The sequence below is a fragment of the Equus quagga genome, chromosome 1 (assembly GCF_021613505.1).
Source record: "Equus quagga isolate Etosha38 chromosome 1, UCLA_HA_Equagga_1.0, whole genome shotgun sequence".
In the NCBI taxonomy this organism is placed as follows: Eukaryota; Metazoa; Chordata; class Mammalia; order Perissodactyla; family Equidae; genus Equus; species Equus quagga.
Genome location: NC_060267.1, coordinates 77,355,576 through 77,373,639, shown reverse-complemented (window position 1 = coordinate 77,373,639; position 18,064 = coordinate 77,355,576). Strand labels below are relative to the sequence as shown.

General features: G+C 46.7%; 1 protein-coding gene across 4 annotated transcripts in view; it reads left to right on the top strand.

Moving 5' to 3' along the window:
* TNC (tenascin C) overlaps nucleotides 1-7,357 on the top strand; it is a 90,924-nt gene extending 83,567 nt beyond the window's left edge. For all 4 annotated transcript variants that reach the window (XM_046658119.1, XM_046658128.1, XM_046658148.1 and 1 more), the window contains 4 exons: nucleotides 401-497; nucleotides 1,386-1,547; nucleotides 3,879-4,042; nucleotides 6,632-7,357. In XM_046658119.1, the coding sequence (XP_046514075.1) occupies nucleotides 401-497; nucleotides 1,386-1,547; nucleotides 3,879-4,042; nucleotides 6,632-6,742 (534 nt within the window). In that variant the 3' untranslated portion in view covers nucleotides 6,743-7,357. The remainder of the gene's footprint in view (nucleotides 1-400; nucleotides 498-1,385; nucleotides 1,548-3,878; nucleotides 4,043-6,631) is intronic.
* Nucleotides 7,358-18,064: the final 10,707 nt, after the last annotated feature.

Genomic DNA, 18,064 nt, shown 5'->3' with positions numbered 1-18,064 from the left:
TAAATTAACAAACAATTTTTTAGAGCCAGTTTTAGGTTCACAACAATATTGAGCAGAAAGTACAGAGTTCGCATAGAACCCCTGTGTCCCGCCCCCACGCATGGCGTCCCCCTCTATCAACATCCCACACCAGAGTGGTACATTTGTTACAAGCAATGAACCTACATTGAAAATCATTCTCATCCAAAGCTGGGCAGTATTTTTAATCCCTATCTTTCAGAAGAGAACACCAAGTCTCAGAGAGAGGAGGTGACCTGCTCAGAGTCACATGGCAAATAGTGACAGAGAGAGCTATGGACCGGTGCTTTTCCCACGGTCCAATATTTCATCCTCCCAGAAAGATGCCTTCTCTTTCTTTCAATAGCTTAAGTGCACTCAGATTCATTGATTATGTTTACAGGTGTTCCTGAGACGCAAAAATGGACGTGAGGATTTCTATCGAAACTGGAAGGCCTATGCTACTGGGTTTGGGGACCGCAGAGAAGAATTCTGGCTTGGTAATGTAGCCCTGCATGTTTGTGTCGAAAATACCCATTTCTACCCTCCTTGTTGTTTGTCCTAACCTTCAGCAACCTATGGGAGAGAAATGGATTAGGAAGAAACAACGGCACTGGTAGTAGACACAGAATTTCAATTTCTCGAGAGAAAAGACTTTAAATTCTCTGAGTCATTAAAAATAAAATCTAATCAGGGAAGAGCCAACAGCCAGACCTTAAGAATAAGCCAAGCTTTAATTCATTCACTGGACCATTTCTAGAATTGTCCTTAGTGATATCGTTAACTGCCTCCATCCTGTGCTGACATAGGTCCCTAGGAGCCATAACCTCTAAGCCTCATAGCATCCCCACAAAGTTCAAAATTCCCCTCTTGACACGGGGAAACAGAGCCTCAGAGAGGCTATGTTTCATGTTCATTGGCATCTAGCCAATAAGCAGTAGAGCTGCAATTTGAAATCTCCCAAGCCAACTCTACAATGCCATCATCCATCCATCCATCCAAGCAACTCACTCTTTCCAACCACCTACCTGCAAAGGGCACTGTCCTATGCCCCAGTGCCTGGGCCAGGGAGTCTGTCCCCTGATCATCCATTGCCTTTCACTTGTAAGGTGGTTTATTGCTTAAAAAGGGCTTTCTCCACCCTTATCTCCTTTGATCTTCACAATACACTAAGAAGTGGGCAGGGCAACCAGATTGTACCTGACGCTCAGAAACATCATATGTCTTGCCTGGTGTTGCACCAGCACAGAGCAGACCAGGCTGCAAACCGGGGTCTCTGCAACACAGACTTCTCTAGGGTACACCCAGCCGCTGCTCTTACCGGGTGGAGTAGAAATGATGGCCCCAGTCACTTGTGCATCTTTGGCAATATTGCCTGTCATCCACAGGGCTGGACAACCTGAACAAAATCACATCCCAAGGGCAGTACGAGCTGCGAGTAGACCTGCGGGACCACGGGAAGTCAGCCTATGCTGTCTATGACAGGTTCAGCGTGGGTGATGCCAAGACGCGCTACAAGCTGAAGGTGGAGGGGTACAGCGGGACAGCAGGTATGGGACAGCCGTGCTTCTAGCCTCCGAACCCACAAAAACCTTCTTGTGCTTTCAGCTAGTTCCTCCAGCCATCATTCCTTCCACCATGAATCCATCCACTTATTGGATCAACAGATATTTGAATCCCCACTAGGTGCTAATCCAGAGGGTCTGCCATTGAATGGAATCGGGTAGATATCTCCATCATGAAAATAGAGCAGGCTGGAAATCAGGACCAATTTGTAGCTACTGTCACTCAAAAAAATAGGTCTTTCTCTTATCCATTTTTAGATATCAGTTTTAGACTAAGAGAAAAACAGACTCTCAAGGGTCTTAATACTCATCTGACCCAGTGCTTCTCAATGTATTATGTACATGTGACCCGCCACGGGATCCTGTGAACGCGCAGCGGCTGACGCAGTATGACTAGGGTGGAGTCAAGGTTCTGCCTTTCCTACGAGCTCCCCGGGGATGTCACTGTGGGTGATGTCACTAGTCTGTGGGTGGCGCTTTGAATAGCAGACAATCCACTCCATCACCCAGCTGTTTGAATCTCATCTTAGACATCACCACCATGTGGTCATCCCACCTCATCCTGCATACCCTGTGACCAGAAGCTCACTCTCTCTCAATCGGTACTGTCATTCCTTGTCTGGTACATAATGTAGTTCAGGTCTTAAAAGATGCCTTTGGCTTGAAATGGCCTTTGTGCGGTTTTCTGGCTTCAGCTTAGAGGAGAAATAAATAAGGGAACTATGCATTCAGGCCTACTAGGAGGCATCTTCTTTTGCAAATATTTCAAGTGCATCACCCCCATTTTAACTCTCATAAAACCATTCCAGGAAGACATTGCTATTATTCAGATGAGGAAACTGAGGCTCATACAAGTTTGGTAATTTGCCCAAGGTGAAACAGCTTGTAGAAGGTGGACCTGGGGTACAGGCCTGGCTGAGACAGGTGGACTTGGTAACAAGAAAGGATGAGGCCAAAGAATGTGACCACCCCATGCAACCCATGCCCACTTTAGGATGATTTCTAGTTATGTTTCTGAAAACAAAAGAGAGAGATGTTATGGGATATTTTCAACCTCTCTGAGCCATGAAAGAAACCATTCATAAAGGTGAAATTCCCCAGTTTGCCAAAAGCCAGGCTCAGTCTGAGGAGGCACCCAGCTCTTTCGAGATCAGTCTGGTCTGGAAAAGAGACACCCAGGGGCAAAAATTGTTTTCGTTCTTGCATCCTTCAAAGAATTGTGACATTTTATTACCTGGCAATAAATACCTCCTTGGTTGAGATGGCTTCAGGCAGGAAGGATATTGTTACACGGAAAGCAAAGCCAGGGGCAGCAGGCATGTGGCCTCCACCCGTCTCTGTCTAAGGAGTGAATGAGCCATAATACGTCTCTTTGCTAAGATAAGCCTTGAAGGCTGCGTTCTCCCGTGTATGTTGCTGGCAGCCAGCCCTCCACAGCAGAACATCTTGTTTCATCAATATCTACCTGCTATTCTCAGTTAAAAAGGCACCTGGGTCCCTCTGACAACTTGTTCCAAGTATCAGGGTAGAATGCCTCAGTGTCTTGAAACTTTGGTGCACAACATTGGCCAGGGGTTGGTAGTGAGGGGACATGGAAAGAAATGGCACTTAAATGCTCCTAAAATTCACTATATTAAATTACAAACTAGATGCTCAAATAGCACTCTATATAAATGAGCTTCTCGTCTAAGAATCAGGGAACGCTGGTCCCATGAACACTTTGAAAAATAGCTATACGATACGCAGGCTCTTTGGTGACAACTAATATATGAAGAGTTTATTTATAAGTATGGCTCTGAATACTTGAATTTGGGGGAAAAGCAGACCATTATTAAACGCAGATTTCTCACTCTCTGAGCTCCTTTATGAAAGGGAATGCAAAAAAATCATAAAAATTACAACACTCCTATTTGTATCCTACTCTGCCTGTTTAGCATATCCATCGTCCCTGCAGTATACTGAGATAGACTGAATCCACGTGCTAGGGTCATTCTTCAGATGAGAAACTGAGGCTCAGCAAGTGGCTTGACTTGTTCAAGGTGGCAGCTCGGGGGCGAAAGAGATGGGACTTGAAGTTGGACCCTCCGAAGCCACCTGCAGCCCTCTTTCTACCCGTTGTGCTGGTTGTATCAGAAATGAGTCTTTGGGGTGACACTCATGTCCCATCCAGGCATGTGTTTGATTCTAATTCTGGGTCCAATGTCCAGAGCCAGCCCACCCCAGGACCTTTTCATTTGTCACCCCTGGCTCTGCTCTTCACGGCCCACAGGAAACACTGGCTGGGATTTCTCAGTCCATACTTTCTCTCTCTCCCAGGTGACTCTATGGCCTATCACAATGGCAGATCCTTCTCCACCTATGACAAGGACACGGACTCAGCCATCACCAACTGTGCCCTCTCCTACAAGGGGGCTTTCTGGTACAAGAACTGTCACCGTGTCAACCTGATGGGGAGATATGGGGACAATAACCACAGTCAGGTGAGTGGATGGTGAGGGCCCAGGACAGGGCTAGGGAAGCTGGCTGGAGGTGATGGGCAGGCCAGTCAGCACCTCCGCCCTGGCTGAGACCAGGAGGCAGGAACCACAGGTAGATGACACACATTTTTTTCCCAGCACAGCAAGGAGAAATCTCAATGACACTGCAGGGCAGGTAATTCACAGAAACAGCACGTGTTCACCCATGAACGCTCCCCAGGGATCACTGGTCAGGTGAATTCCAAACATAGATAGCTTTTCTCAGACAAAATCTTTGTGTGAACCCCCAGAGGAAAGCAGCTAAAAGTGGAAGCCACTTAGGGGAAGCCAGGGTGATGAAGGCCCGGGACACCGCCTCCTCACCCCAGTCTGGAGGCACCTCCAGAGCCCCAAGAACCCCTTGGAACGAAGACCGCAGACTTCAAGTCTTGTCTTTTTATGAATCATGAGACCGAGGCCCCGAGAAAGGTGACGTCCTTGAGGTCACAGAGTGAAATTGGAGGCAAAACAGGACCTCCCCACATCCGGCCCTCGGCGTTTCTCTGTGCCACACAGGATGCTGTAGCTTAATTTCCACAATCACAGAAACAGATTTTTGAGGTCCCCTTTAGAAATAGGTGAGCAGAACAAGTGCAATCATCTCCCTTAGGCTGAACCCTGGTGCACCAGCACGCGCCCGCGAAGTGGACAAAGTCAGGTGGTTTCCAGCTACTTAATCACAGTGGAGCCCCTGCCTGGTCCCTTCTCAGAGGCCGTCCCCACCCTGGGGAGGAGAGAGGGTGCTCACACACGGCCACCCAGACTGATCCCTGGAACTCAGGGATTCCTACCCAGGCTGCTCCCAAGGGGTCCTGGGGGTTTTGTCAAAAGCCACAGGCTCTAACCCCACCTTATAGCCCAGGGATTCGGATTCATGGTCTCAGGTAGGATGTAGCATCTTGTCGTTTTGCTTATTTGTACTTTATTATTGAGGTTTTTTTGTTGTTGTTGGCATTTGGTTTTTGACCGGCTGCTCTTCCTTATTAGTAATTTTCATACGAGTGTTTATGCTTGAGGTAGCTGCGAGCAAATCATCATTGTGCCTTTATAGGCAGCTCTTCCCACGGCACCATTGCTCATGCTCTGCAGGGCACTCTCAGCTCCTCCAGCCCAGGTGCTTGTCACCTTTACCCTGTGAGGGGACCAGGACGTGGCTATTCATGCCTGTTGGACAGAGGAGCCAAGAGCTGGAGGACACGTTTTGACCCCGGTTCTGTGTTTTCCTGTCTTATTGTGTTGCCTCAATTACACCTCCGCTCTGAGCACCATTGGATTGCCTTTATTACCTTGTCTCCTAACACTAGTGCAGTATGAAGTGCTTCTGAAAAAAAAAAAGCCACATGCCTAAAGGAAACTTCTTGTTTCATCTTCCATACAATTTTGGAAGAAGAAGGAGATGACGAAAAAGGCCACAATGCAATTATGGGAGTTTGGTCCCAGCTCTGGCTCTGCTCCGGTGCTGTGTCGCCTGTGTGAAGTCACTTCCCCTCTCTGGTTTCAGTCTCCACCATAGTGCAAGGAGAGCTTGCCCCCAGCTCTATCAGAGGAAAGAATGAGGACAGAGGAAGGCGGCACAGGACCAGGCTGTCAGGCTGCACTACCTTACCGTAGCTGCCTAATTACAGTTGTCCCCTCACAGCCCAAGGCAGGTTAAAGAGAAGAGGGAGTGCATGGAGTGGTGGCTCCTAGGAGCACCCTCTGAAGCTGAACCCCTCACCAGTGGGACAAGGGGCCATGTGGGACTCGATGGGCAGACTCTACCATCTGTAGACTCTGCTAAAGAGTCAACGTGGGACCAGGAGATCCAGACACAAAAAAAAAATAGTCTTTTCGTAAAGGAAAATCTTTAGCCAAAATTCCAAGGATATTTCTCCCTGTTTGGGATTAGTAAAGTAATATTTATTGAGCACCTATTATGTGCTGAGCAGTGTGATGGCTCCTTTACAAACTCATTTAATCTTCATACATACTTTCAAGGTTGACATTATCAGACCTTAAGAAAAACAAAAAAGATAGTGAAACTGAGGCCCAGAAAGTTTTGATAACTTGTTCAAGACCATTTATCTCTCAAGTAAGAGCACTAAGATTTAACCCTATATGTTAAGTTGCAAACTTGTGTTCCATCTGTGTTCTCTCTGCTGTTCCATACAAACCTCTATTAACACACTCCATAGAAATCCTGTGAATTATAGACTTCTCTGCGTGTAGCTACTCAATTCTGTAACCTCCAATCATGACCTGAATTCCTTCGGCACCTATTCCTAATGTTGCCAAGTTTCACCAACCGCCATTTTGTTTCAAGATGGAAGATCAAAGCTCAATGCAGTCAGGTGACTTCTGACCAAAGTAAAAAATTGGAGTCATATTCAGCCAGCCTGTTTGAAAGTTTTGACTACACAGGTCAATAGACAGATAAGCAAGAGACAGTTGTCAACTACCAAATGGTCAAGTTGAAACAGAACTCGTTTTGTTCCATCTACTAAACTGCAATGGTCAGTGAACCCCTAGCCTAATGGAAACCAATCTGGAGATCTTCTTTTTTTTTTTTTCCAGGGTGTTAACTGGTTCCACTGGAAGGGCCATGAATATTCAATCCAGTTTGCTGAGATGAAGCTGAGACCCAGCAACTTCCGAAATCTTGAAGGCAGGCGCAAACGAGCATAAATTCCAGGGACAACTGGGTGAGAGAGAAGTAGGGCCCAGAGAAAGAAAAAAATTTTACCAAAGCATCGATACAATCAATCTAACCACCAAGCCACACCTGGACATTTGGCAGGAGTTAAAGTTGACCATGGATCATCAGGGCCAAAGGCAGCAGCACTGTCCTGGCCCCCCTCTGCAGTTACTTCCTTCACACCAAAGACGACAGTCTCCAACCTGTTTCCGTTTTGTTGTTTGAATCAGCAAAAATCTTCCAGTGACAGCATCGCCATGGTTTTCCTTCTCTTGGGTGGCTCTGGGAATGGGAGAGGGGTAGGCTGTACAGTGGTAGTTTTAGGACCAGCTGTATTTTACCCAAAGCTGTGTAATTAATTATCATTATTTTTGTTAGCAATGAGTCAATGTGTGTCATTGGAAGCCATCCCTTTTTTTACATTTCATACAACAGAAACCAGAAAAGCAATACTGTTTGGATTTTAAGGATATGATTAATATTATTAATATAATAATGATGATGATAAAAACTAAGGGTTTTTAAAGAGATCTTCCTTTCCCAAACACATCTGGACAGTACCTGATTGTATTTTTTTTTTTAATAAAAGCACAAGTACTTTTAAATTTAGCTGTTTCAGGCCTTTCATTGTTGAGCCTGAATTCCACCAAAGCCTATGCATTTGAACAGAGGGAGGGATGTTGGAAATGAAAGGTTAGGGAGGGATGGTGGTCAAGTGGGAGGGGAAAGAAAGGCAGACTAAAGGCTGGGAGGATGGAAACACTTTTTTGAGCAAAGTTGAACAAGGTTGGAAAAAGCTTACAACTTAAGTTTCAGCTTCTTGCTCAACATTTCCAAGACTAATCGTTTATGGTTTAAAAGATGTTTTTATACCCATTTTCTAATGTAATCTTGTTACCGCACCCGGTTTGTTTTTGCCTACTGCCCGGAAAGCCAAACACCGAGACGCCGAGATTGCAGCAGAGAGAGGGTTTACTCACAAGGCAGCCACGTGAGGAAGCAAGAGAATGAGTCTCAAATCAGATTCCCCGAAAAGAGGGACTCAGGGATATTTATGGGATAGGAGGGAAAGGTGGTCTGAAATGTGGAGAGAGGTGGTTGGAAGTGAGGAGAGGTGAGGTAATTGATGATCTGTACAAGTGTAGTCAGACTCCATGCCTGTTCATAGGATGCATGCTCACAAAATGGCAACATTAGTATGATCTGAGGATGGAGGTTTTAGCCTCTTGACTTCAAAAGGTCATTTATCAGACATCTGCACAGTCCCAGTTGATGGGTTGGTGGTCTCAACCAGCCTGAAGTGGACAAGAGGTTCTAATCCCTGAAGAACAGCTCAAACATCCGTTACCATGGTGACCCAAGCTCCAGGGAGATGTTATCTACAGGAGCCTAGTGGGAGTCAGACAACAGCATATTGCCTAAGCAGCACAGTTAACAATGGGTGGGTTAAATAGCTAAAAGCTATAATCAGTAATTGCAAAAAGGAAAAAGAACTTTAGTTCCTAGCTGCTTAATCATCAATAGCTAACTGTTTGCTGGTTTCAATCCCTCCTATTCTTTGGTCACTCCTCATTCTTGAGGGATTCAGGGCTGCAACCGATCCAGCTCCTTCCTGCTGAATTGGGTTGTAGATCTGGGTTAGAGGAATGAAACTGTTTAGCACTCATTTGGAAATATTCTCTTGTTCCTGGCTTCAGGTTAGCATTTTGCATTATTAGAATATTGTACCTAGTTCAACAGGTTTGGAATGACATCTAAAGTCACATCTTATAATCAAGTATTGGACCAGAAGGATAAGAAGTATAGACAACCCAAATTTTAACAGCCCTTGAAAAATAGTCCTAATCCCAGTGGGGCCTCCATCTGGTCTCCAGGTGGGGCAGACATCTGGGCTTAGTTCCTGACAGTTTTTTGCTTTACTGGATATGCATCAGAGACTGGAACAATGGCCTATACCCTGGTCTTTCAGTTGTCAAGATGCCGACTATCAGCATAGACTCTCTACCTGGGGGTCATCACATTCCTAAGGAACTCAAAAGAACAAAGTTATCCACTTATAGCAGCTGAGAGGGGCCATAAAATCTACAGAGCATGTCTGGGTGAGTTCATCAGAGGTCATTCAAAGTTACAATATGGTTTCTTTTCTATAGTATGGCTTCCCTTATGTCAACTCTGTGTTGAGCCAGTATCAATCTTCTAATAATCCTATGACATAGATGAGGTGACAATTGTTCTCATGCATAGGTTAAAATCCCCCGAGGCAGACCACCTGAGTTCAGATCTTGGCTCCACCATTCCCAAGTTCCCAAACTTCTCTGTGCCTCAGTTTCCTCATCAGTAAAGTGGGGATATTTGCACTTCTTAATTTCATAACATTTCGGTGACAAATAAATAATATCATCCATATGAGGCCCTTAGCATCGTGCCTGGCATAGATAAAGTGTTAATAAGCATTAGCTATCACTACTGTAACTTTATATATGATGAACCCGGGCTCATAGAATTGCAGTGACTTGCTTAATTGGGTAATTAATAATAACACTAGGATTTAAACCCTGGCCTTCTGGCCCGAACATTCCTTCTCAACCTCAGGCCTCTTGATGAAAATCTCTCCTTCTCTGAGGAAATGTGTGCCATGGTGACAGAGTACAGTTTGCAGAATGAGGGGTATGGGGAAAGTTCAACTGGATCCTTCATCAGGCTCCTACAATCCCAAGTTCTTAGAACTATAAAGAATGCCTGTTAGGAATATCTTCTCCTCCACTCTAAGCCCCCAAAAATGAAGAGAGCCCAGTGTCCCCCAGCCTCGGCCTGAATACACCTAGTGATGGGAAGAACTCATTGCCCAGCAAGGCAGATCTCTTTGTACTCAGCAAGTGGGAGTCAGAACCACACACTACGCATATCTCTTTTAAAACAAGGGTGGTGGGCAGGAGAAGCAATTCCCAGTTCATTCTCAGAGGTGTTTTCAGCAAATTGACTTATTTCATGAAAATGTTAGAGCTGATAAGCCTCATTTAAATGGAATGTCATGGCTCAGAAGCGAAGATCAGAGGAATTTATGGCTCCCGCCAGATCTTTTGCTGCTGGATTTATCTTGCTTTAATAAATGCTGTCATGTTATATACACAGTTTGCTGTTCCAGATCATAAGACTTGTTGCCTGCAATTCAGCCATAGCAACGCTCGCCTTGCTGTGTAAACCCAAACAAACGGGCTCCTTGTAACAACCAAGCCTGAAGTGGGAGGCTTAACCCTCTGCGGGCTGCTGACTTTGGAGACTCTGAGCCCCAGTCATGTTTCCTCCCCAGAAATACAGATATAACTAAGCTGGTAAGGTATTCCCCAGAAGCAACACAAGAATCAAATTCTGATTGGGGAACAAGACATATCAAACAGGAGTCCTTAATCTTGGCCTTGAGAAAGCAGTAGAGGCCCCCAAATAGGGACAGGTAGGGAGAAAGGCCCAGGGCCATGACATTCCATGCCTCACAGTGGGTTTCAGATGCCTACCCACCATGAGCTCTGGTCAGAAGTGTGAGCTTGCCATTTCTCAACCACATCCATCAGTGGCTGACTCTGTGGCTTTGTCCATGCAATCTCCTCCATCTTGAAAGTTTTTCTGAAATTCTACTCCACCCTCAAAGTCCAAGCCCACTTCCACCCACGAAGCGCTCAGTAGCTCTCCATTGAGAATTAACTTCCTGGGTGCTTGGTCTTCTCTTTGCCCCTCCTTATTCTGCTCTCCTCCCTTCTCCCTGCTCTGCATCCTTCAAGACCACCCTGTGTGAATTCTATCAATGGACTCCCGCGCCCTCAGGCTTCTGGTTGGGTAGCAAAATGGGCAGCCCATGGACATTGAAGAGAGGACACTGGTGGGGATGGGGCATGGTGAGTCAGGGTATTTATTTTCCAGCTCCATCTTTCTAGCATCATGGTGGGCTGACAGCTTCTATTCCAAGAGAGTCACAGCACCTGGCAATTGGCTGTCTCCACCTAACTCTCTCTTTGGCTTTCAGATACCTGCTCCCCCCACTTGCCGCTTCAGGTCTCAGGTCTTTGCACCTTAGCTGCTTCTAGACCTGGGGATCCGTGCTAGCCCTTGTGGTTCTCCTCCACCTGCCCACACATCTGAAAATAGTCCCTCAACTTTATCTCTTCTCGGGGCCCTGACAGCCGTGCCCACTCTCGGGGGTGCCTCGGCACTCTGTACCAACATTATAGCTGCCTGCTTGCCTTACTCCATTTTTCTGCTCATGCCTCCCACCATGTAGTAGACATTGGTCATTTAATGGCTTCTCGACATCCAAACTCCTTTCTAGTTTGGAGAATTCCCCATTATGTGAGGACACTGCTTCCCTCGGTGGAAGCCACAGTAGAAAACACTCTTTCCTCCTCCTCGGGGTCGCCAGGACATGGGTGCATACCTTAGGCTTTGTCCACTGGATACCCGAGGAGGGACTTTTAAACTTGAGCAAGGAATGCAAACCAAAGAGCCCATGAGGCTGGCTTTCCCGCCACCACCATCGTGGTAGCTAAGACACAGCCTCGTCCTTTGAGACTACAATCGAGCCAACCTTCGCCCCTTCTCGGTTGCCCCTCCCAAGCCATTCTCTTTCCCACCATGCCTTGCCAGCTCCAAAGTATCTGAGGGGCTCCTTGTGGGCTGTGCTGATTGGTTCTCTTCTCCCAAGATGCTTGTTTCCCTTTTCATTTAAAAGTCAGGACTTTTCATTTAAAAGTCAGCACCTCCCTCCCCATACGCCCAGCACTAAATGAACAAAATAACCACAAGCCGTGCATTCAGGCAGCCTCCATTCCAGGGAGAAGCTGGCAACAGAAAAGCCAACGTATAATTGCAATCTGAGAGCATGCCTTGGCAACAAATACAAGACACTATGAGAACATTGAACAGACCTGACTGGGAAGGGCATTTGAACAGTCATCTAAACAATTAAGGAGGGGTTAACCAGTGAAAGAGGCAGAGGCAGAGGGTGAGGGCAGACCCAGAGGCTGCCAGGCTGTGCAGAAAGAAAGCCAGAGGCACAGGGCAAGGGAGGCTGCAGTGGCAGCAGGAGCCCAGTCCTGCAGGTTCTTCTGGACCAGAATAAGGATTTTGATCTTTTTTCCTAAATGCAATGAGAAGCTGCTAAGGAATTTTAAGCAGCGAAGTATTATGATTACATCTGTTTCTTTAAACCATCTTTTTGTCGCAGTTTGAATTGAGACCTGGAGGTGCAATCTGGGAGAGTCCTTGAGGAGGCCACTGCGGGAGTCCAGGAGAAAGGCGATGGGGTTTGTGTAAGGGTGATGTCGCTGAGATGGAGCATATGGTTTGGAGAGATGTTTAGAAGGTAAAACCTGCGGGACTTGGGGTCCCAGGGGACTTCTCCACGTTCGCATCTCTGTTCCTGAGCTGCCCTGAATGCCTGCAGGAGATCTTCCCTAGACATGAGTGTCACTTCAACTAGGCCAGCCTAATTAGGGATGTGTCATTCAGGCCCCCAGAGATGGGGAGGGCTGCCCAGTCCTGGAGCACCAGGGCGTTGGGTCGGTTGGATGGGGGAGCCAGAGAGAGCTCCCTCGAGGTTACTGAGGTTAGACTGAGGACTGTGCGATGCCAAGGGGAGGCTGTGGCTGGATGCGAAGGGCGAAGGTGGTGCAGGGCCTCATCTCGAAGGCTGTGTGTCCTCTGAGCACAGCCGAGAGCTGCTGAAGGTATTTAGGGCAGGAGTGACATAATCGGGGTTGCAGTTTAGAAAGCATACTCCAACCCTAGAAAGACCTTCACCCCCCAATCCACCTGTGTCCTCTAGCCTCAGCGGGGTGCAGGGCTTTCTCCCCTAGGCTCCCGGCCAGGATTCCGGGCTGGTGTGTTATATTAGTGGCCAGCAGAGGGCTCTCTCCCCACGTCCTCCTCCCTCCCCCAGAGAGCCCGCAAATGAATTTAGAGCTTGGAAAGGAAACAGGAAAAGCTCTCCTCTTGAGAAATCACTCCAATTCCACCAAGACTGGAAAATAGATTTCAACGTGTTACAGAAAAACACACACACACAGTCAAAATAAGTAGCTCCAACATGAGCCCAGCACATTTGCAGTTACAGGTTAAGGAATGCATTTCAGGGGTGGGCCCCATGGCATCGTGGTTAAATTCACGCACTCCCCTTTGGCAGCCCCGTGTTTGCGGTTCGGATCACGAGTGTGGACCTACACACTGCTCATCACGCCACACTGTGGTGGCACACATACAAAATAGAGGAAGATCGGCACAGATGTTAGCTCAGCATCAATCTTCCTCACCCCCCACGAAAAAAAGAAAGAAGTGCATTTCAGAGCAGTGAAATGACTTCCCCCAAGTTCACCCAGCCTTGAAGTGCCAGAGCTGGGACTAAAACCCAGGTCTTCTGACCCCTTAGGCCACGGGGTCTGGAGGAGCATCCATCTGCATACTTATTCCTTTATCCATTCTTCCATTCCGCACACATGGAACACTGGCCATTTGCAGGTTCCCTCATAACACTCGACAGTTTGCAAAGCCAGTGTGATCATAACAACTTCTTTCAAGCAATTGCCTTTGTAGTCAGAGCTGAGCTTGAATCCCAACCTTTCCAATTACTGAATGATCTTGGCCTCGTCTCTTAATTTTTCTGAGTATCCCTATAAGTGAGAATGAGGAGGACCCACCCTGATAAGAATCTATGAGAATCTAAAAGAGAAAATGGACAGCACCCGGCCTGGAGAAAATGCCAACACATGTTTCTCTCTAAAGTTGAGAGATGTTTGTCCAAAGCCGAGCACCTGGGTAAAATACTTAAGACAACCAGCAGATGGCAGCCTCTCCTGGCTTTAGGAGGGCACTGAATGGCGGAGCCCCTGGTGGATGTGCTGATGTGGACCGGCGATGCCAGCTGGGCTCCCAGGCTCATAGAGACAGGAAAACACCTTTTCCACCTTCACTCTAATCCCTCTCTCCACAAGGGGTTCAAGCTGCCCAGAGGCAGCAGGTCATGGCAGGCCACCTCTACTGTTCTCCTCTCCCCCTCTGCTGAGCAAAACCTCCCGTCAACAACCACAAACCTTTTTGCTTATCACCTTTTGCAACTATATACTGGGGTCGCAGGATAGGAATGTGGGGACAGGGAGGGAGGGTTTCTGGCTCACGTGTCCACTGCCTACTCAGATTCTGCAAGGACCACCTGGCCGGGAACACCACTCTTCTCTGGCATGGTTAAGGGCTCCACCATATTGGTGTCCTATCGCTAATTTACTTTCATTCACTAATCCTTTATTGTTGGTTGTAAAGGGCAAGCTCACACATTTTCTACCGCCCTATGCTTGTTCCTATGGCTTGTCACTGGCCCCTCAGCAACAAGGCTTCTGTTCCCCTTCCCTGCTGTTGAACTTTCCAGCACAGAGTGAGGCGCATCTAGAAATGGGGACCAGTTCCTATTGTTTTACTTTCTCTCCGCCTCGAGAGCCTGGTTTAGATAGCTGTCTTTCTAATTATCCTGGGCAGCATTGAAAATGAAGCCAAGGACCCTGGGTCCTCAGCGCTTGCCTCCTAGAGCCAGTCTATACTCCAAGGAGTTGTAGAATGATCCTTTTGAGATGCTGAGTCATGTCATCTCATTCTGCTGCCCCCAACCCCTCCACAGCTTGCCTTCTGGCTTAGAGCAAAGCCCAAGACGTTACAGTGGCCTTCAAAACCCTGAATGCTCTGTCCCTGGATACTCCACTGACCTCGGCTCCTCTCTCATGACGCTCTGGGCACGTTGGCCTCCCTGCTGTTCTTGACCCCAAGCTAATACCCTCCCACTGGACACCCTTCGCCTGAGATGCTCTTTCCCACGCGACACATGCACGGCTCACTTTCTTGCTTCCCTCAGGTGTCCCCCCAATGTCACATTCTCAATGAGACTTTCCTCACCATCTTCCGTAAATACACACGTGTAAAAACACACGCACATACTCACACAAGCCTTCCCACGCCCCTTCTTTATTTTTCTCCATGGCATATATTTCCATTGAACATACTACTGGGTTTGCTTATTCATGTCTATGTTTCCTAGAAATCAAGCTCCGTGACAACAGGGACCCCCTGTGTGTCCCATCTGCTGCATCTCCAGTACCACAAACAGAGCTGTTCTATTGTTTCTCCGTCATTGCATGTTAACCGAATACACGATCAGACCCAGGAGAGAGGCAAGCAGTCCTTCTTAGCCTCCGGACTTTCTATTTAATTCGTTGAGTGTCGGCTCTATTCTCAGATCATCATTTTAAGCGGAAACAAACAAACTCAGAGAAGGAGTGATTTTCCCAAAGCTGCCATGCAACCAATATGATTCAAACCCAGTTCCTGCTCACGCGCATCATGACCACAACAGGTCAGAGCCTAAAAGTGTGATTTAAAGAAACAGCAAAAGAAGTGCTCCATCGAGATCCCGGGGCAGCAGCCTCACCCAGGGAGAGACAGGCTACGAGCTGAGGTTGTCTCACAGCCAAGGAGGGAGAAATCCAGCAGGACATTTATAGGAAAAAAAACCCACCACAAATATCAGTCATTTCAAAGACAGGGCATGGTACATGTCCAAGCAAAATCACTTCTCCAGGGACTTTCCATGCACGTCGACTCTCAGAGAGCATCTCCCGATTTTGGATCAGTGCCCTATCACCCCAGCAGACTGAGAACCGTTATTTCTCAAGGACTGATGGGAAGTGAACAAAATTAATAACCTCTCAAGCCTTTTATTTACATGAATTAACTAAAAGAAATTACTAAAATGATAGGGAGAGAGAGAGAGAGAGAATTTTCCAGGTATGGCAGGAACATCACTGAACTGGAGTCAACTGGTTGTGGTTTCAAAAGCTTTTCCAAAAAGCGCCTTCATTTTCCAGTGCAAAATGAGTCCTGGATCATCCCCAGAAGGATTTAGCTTCTCTGAGCATCTATTTCCCGACAATCAAGGCTTCCTAAGCAGTTAGCAGAGCAGAGAGTGGAGCAGGCCCCAGATGTGTGAAAGAGGCACTGCAGACCGAATTCAGCGAGGCTGAGGACCACGCTCCACCTGGACACCCTTCAGGTGAACATCAGAGTCAGGTTTGAAAAAGCATCTATTTCCACCCAAAAGCCCGGTTCCAAGGTAGCAAAGAGCTTTCAACTCAGTGCAACACAGGGTTAGTTCCAGAGCAGTCTACAAATTCCATGACGGCGTGGATTCTTCTGCTGTGTTCACATTGTGTCCCCAGGGCTGCATCCATGATGCACAGCACTTGAACACAGTAGCTACACAATTAAGATTTCCTTATTAAGGGCCTGGCCGGGTGGCGCAGCAGTTAAGTTCACACACTCCACTTCTCGGTGGCCCGGGGTTCGCCGGTTCGGATCCTGGGTGCAGACACGGCACCGCGTGGCAAAAACCATGCTGTGGTAGGCATCCCACATATAAGTAGAGGAAGATGGGCATGGATGTTAGCTCAGGGCCAGTCTTCCTCAGCAAAAAGAGGAAGATTGGCAGCAGTTAGCTCAGGGTTAATTTTCCTCAAAAAAAGAAAAAAGGTTTCTTTATTAAGAAATTAATTTATGATAATTACCTGGAAGTTATTGGGAAGGTTCTGAGGTCACCACCAGGTCCATTTGAAAAGAGGTTTACACTCAGTTAATAGATGTCTTAATATACTTGTGATCCTTAGAATGGAGCATATTCAGACAATCAGGGCATTGAGAAGATTAAAACCTCACCTCTTTAGTGAGAGAAAATTGGAATAATCTCTGTCCAAAAGGGACATAATTTGTCTGACAATCTCTGAAGGTCTGTCAGGGAAAGGAGAGAGCTGACTTATTCTGCTGGGTGACAGAGAGAAGAAGTAGGAATTGATGATGAAATCTACTTGAGGACAAATTGCACTCCAACAAGAAAAGAACTTCTAATGACCAAAGTCATCCGAAGGGCAAACAGGCTGTCACAGAAGCAGCGAGCACCTGATGTGGAAGCATCGTAGGTCTTGGTGGTGCTTCAGACATTGAATAAAGTGGTTTGTAATGTCTTTCAGCCCTAAAATGGACTTACTCTGCACCTCTGATTCAGCTAGTTGTTTCATACAAGGTGTCTAAAATGCTTCTGCTCCAAATTTTCAGTCTCCAGCCTGAATCTCAAATGCAACAAGAGGGCAATCATGAAAGAGTTAAGACAACACAAAATAGGTGGCCCAGTGGGGAGAAGAAGGTGGCCCCTTGAGGAAACAGGAGAGGAGATAAAAACAGAATTTTGACGGTTCCACTGCACAGGCAGAGCCCTTCATCCAGGCAACACGTTGAGGAGTCATACTTAGAAGCTGGCAAAACCCTAAACCTAAAAAACCTAGGTTTAATTTGTTTCTCCGAAGCAAGCTCCTTACAGAGAAAGGAATCTGCTGCCCTAACCATGACCTGTTGATGGTGAATCTCACTGCCTCCTGGGCCAGGATATTTACAGCAAGAGATTGCTCAAGACCAAATTTCACTTTCTAAACTCCACTTGGGAAATTATAGGAGGCTTGTACAAAGATGCAGTCTCTGAAGGAGACCAGAAGTGTAAAAAGAGATGTAATGTTATCATTCAGCTCTCAATCTATCACCACCTGATCCTTTTTTCCCCACTTGATCTAAATACCAAGAGCACTCAAATGGAATTTCAATGTCGTCATGTACATCATAAAATACATCTTTTCAATACTAAGGATTGAGCTTGACTATAACAAGACCACTAGACATGGAGTCAGGGAATTGCCTCCCCGACCGACTATGTGTGTGTTGGGGGCAGGAATCATTTCTCAGCAAAACTCTTTATCAGCAACACCTGGCCAGGAAGACAGCAAAAAGCCAGATCAATGAATGAATGAATCATCCATCGATGGTTTCAAGGTCTGGCTCTGCTACAGAGCTAGCAGTGTGACCTTGGTTAAGTGACACAACTTCTCTGAGCTTCAAAGTTTTTCATTTCTAAATCAGAAATAATAATAGCTACCTGGTGTGATTGCAATAAATGCAAAAATGTGCATAAAGTGTCCCAGAAAGTGATTAGCATGTAGTAGGTACTCAGTAAATGGTCGGCCCTCTGTACGCCCTGGAACCATACTTCACACAAAGCAAGTGATCAGTAATTGATCAGCTTGGCTGATCAATGGCTGCAACTAACACAGATGCTCTCATTTAATTTAGAAGAAAGCACAGACAGGTGAGTTCACATGACTTGGGTCAGGTAGCTGCTCCACGGAAGAGCTAAGGGCAGAGGGAGGAAAGGAAATCTAAAATGTTAAGTCTATCTCTGCCAACTG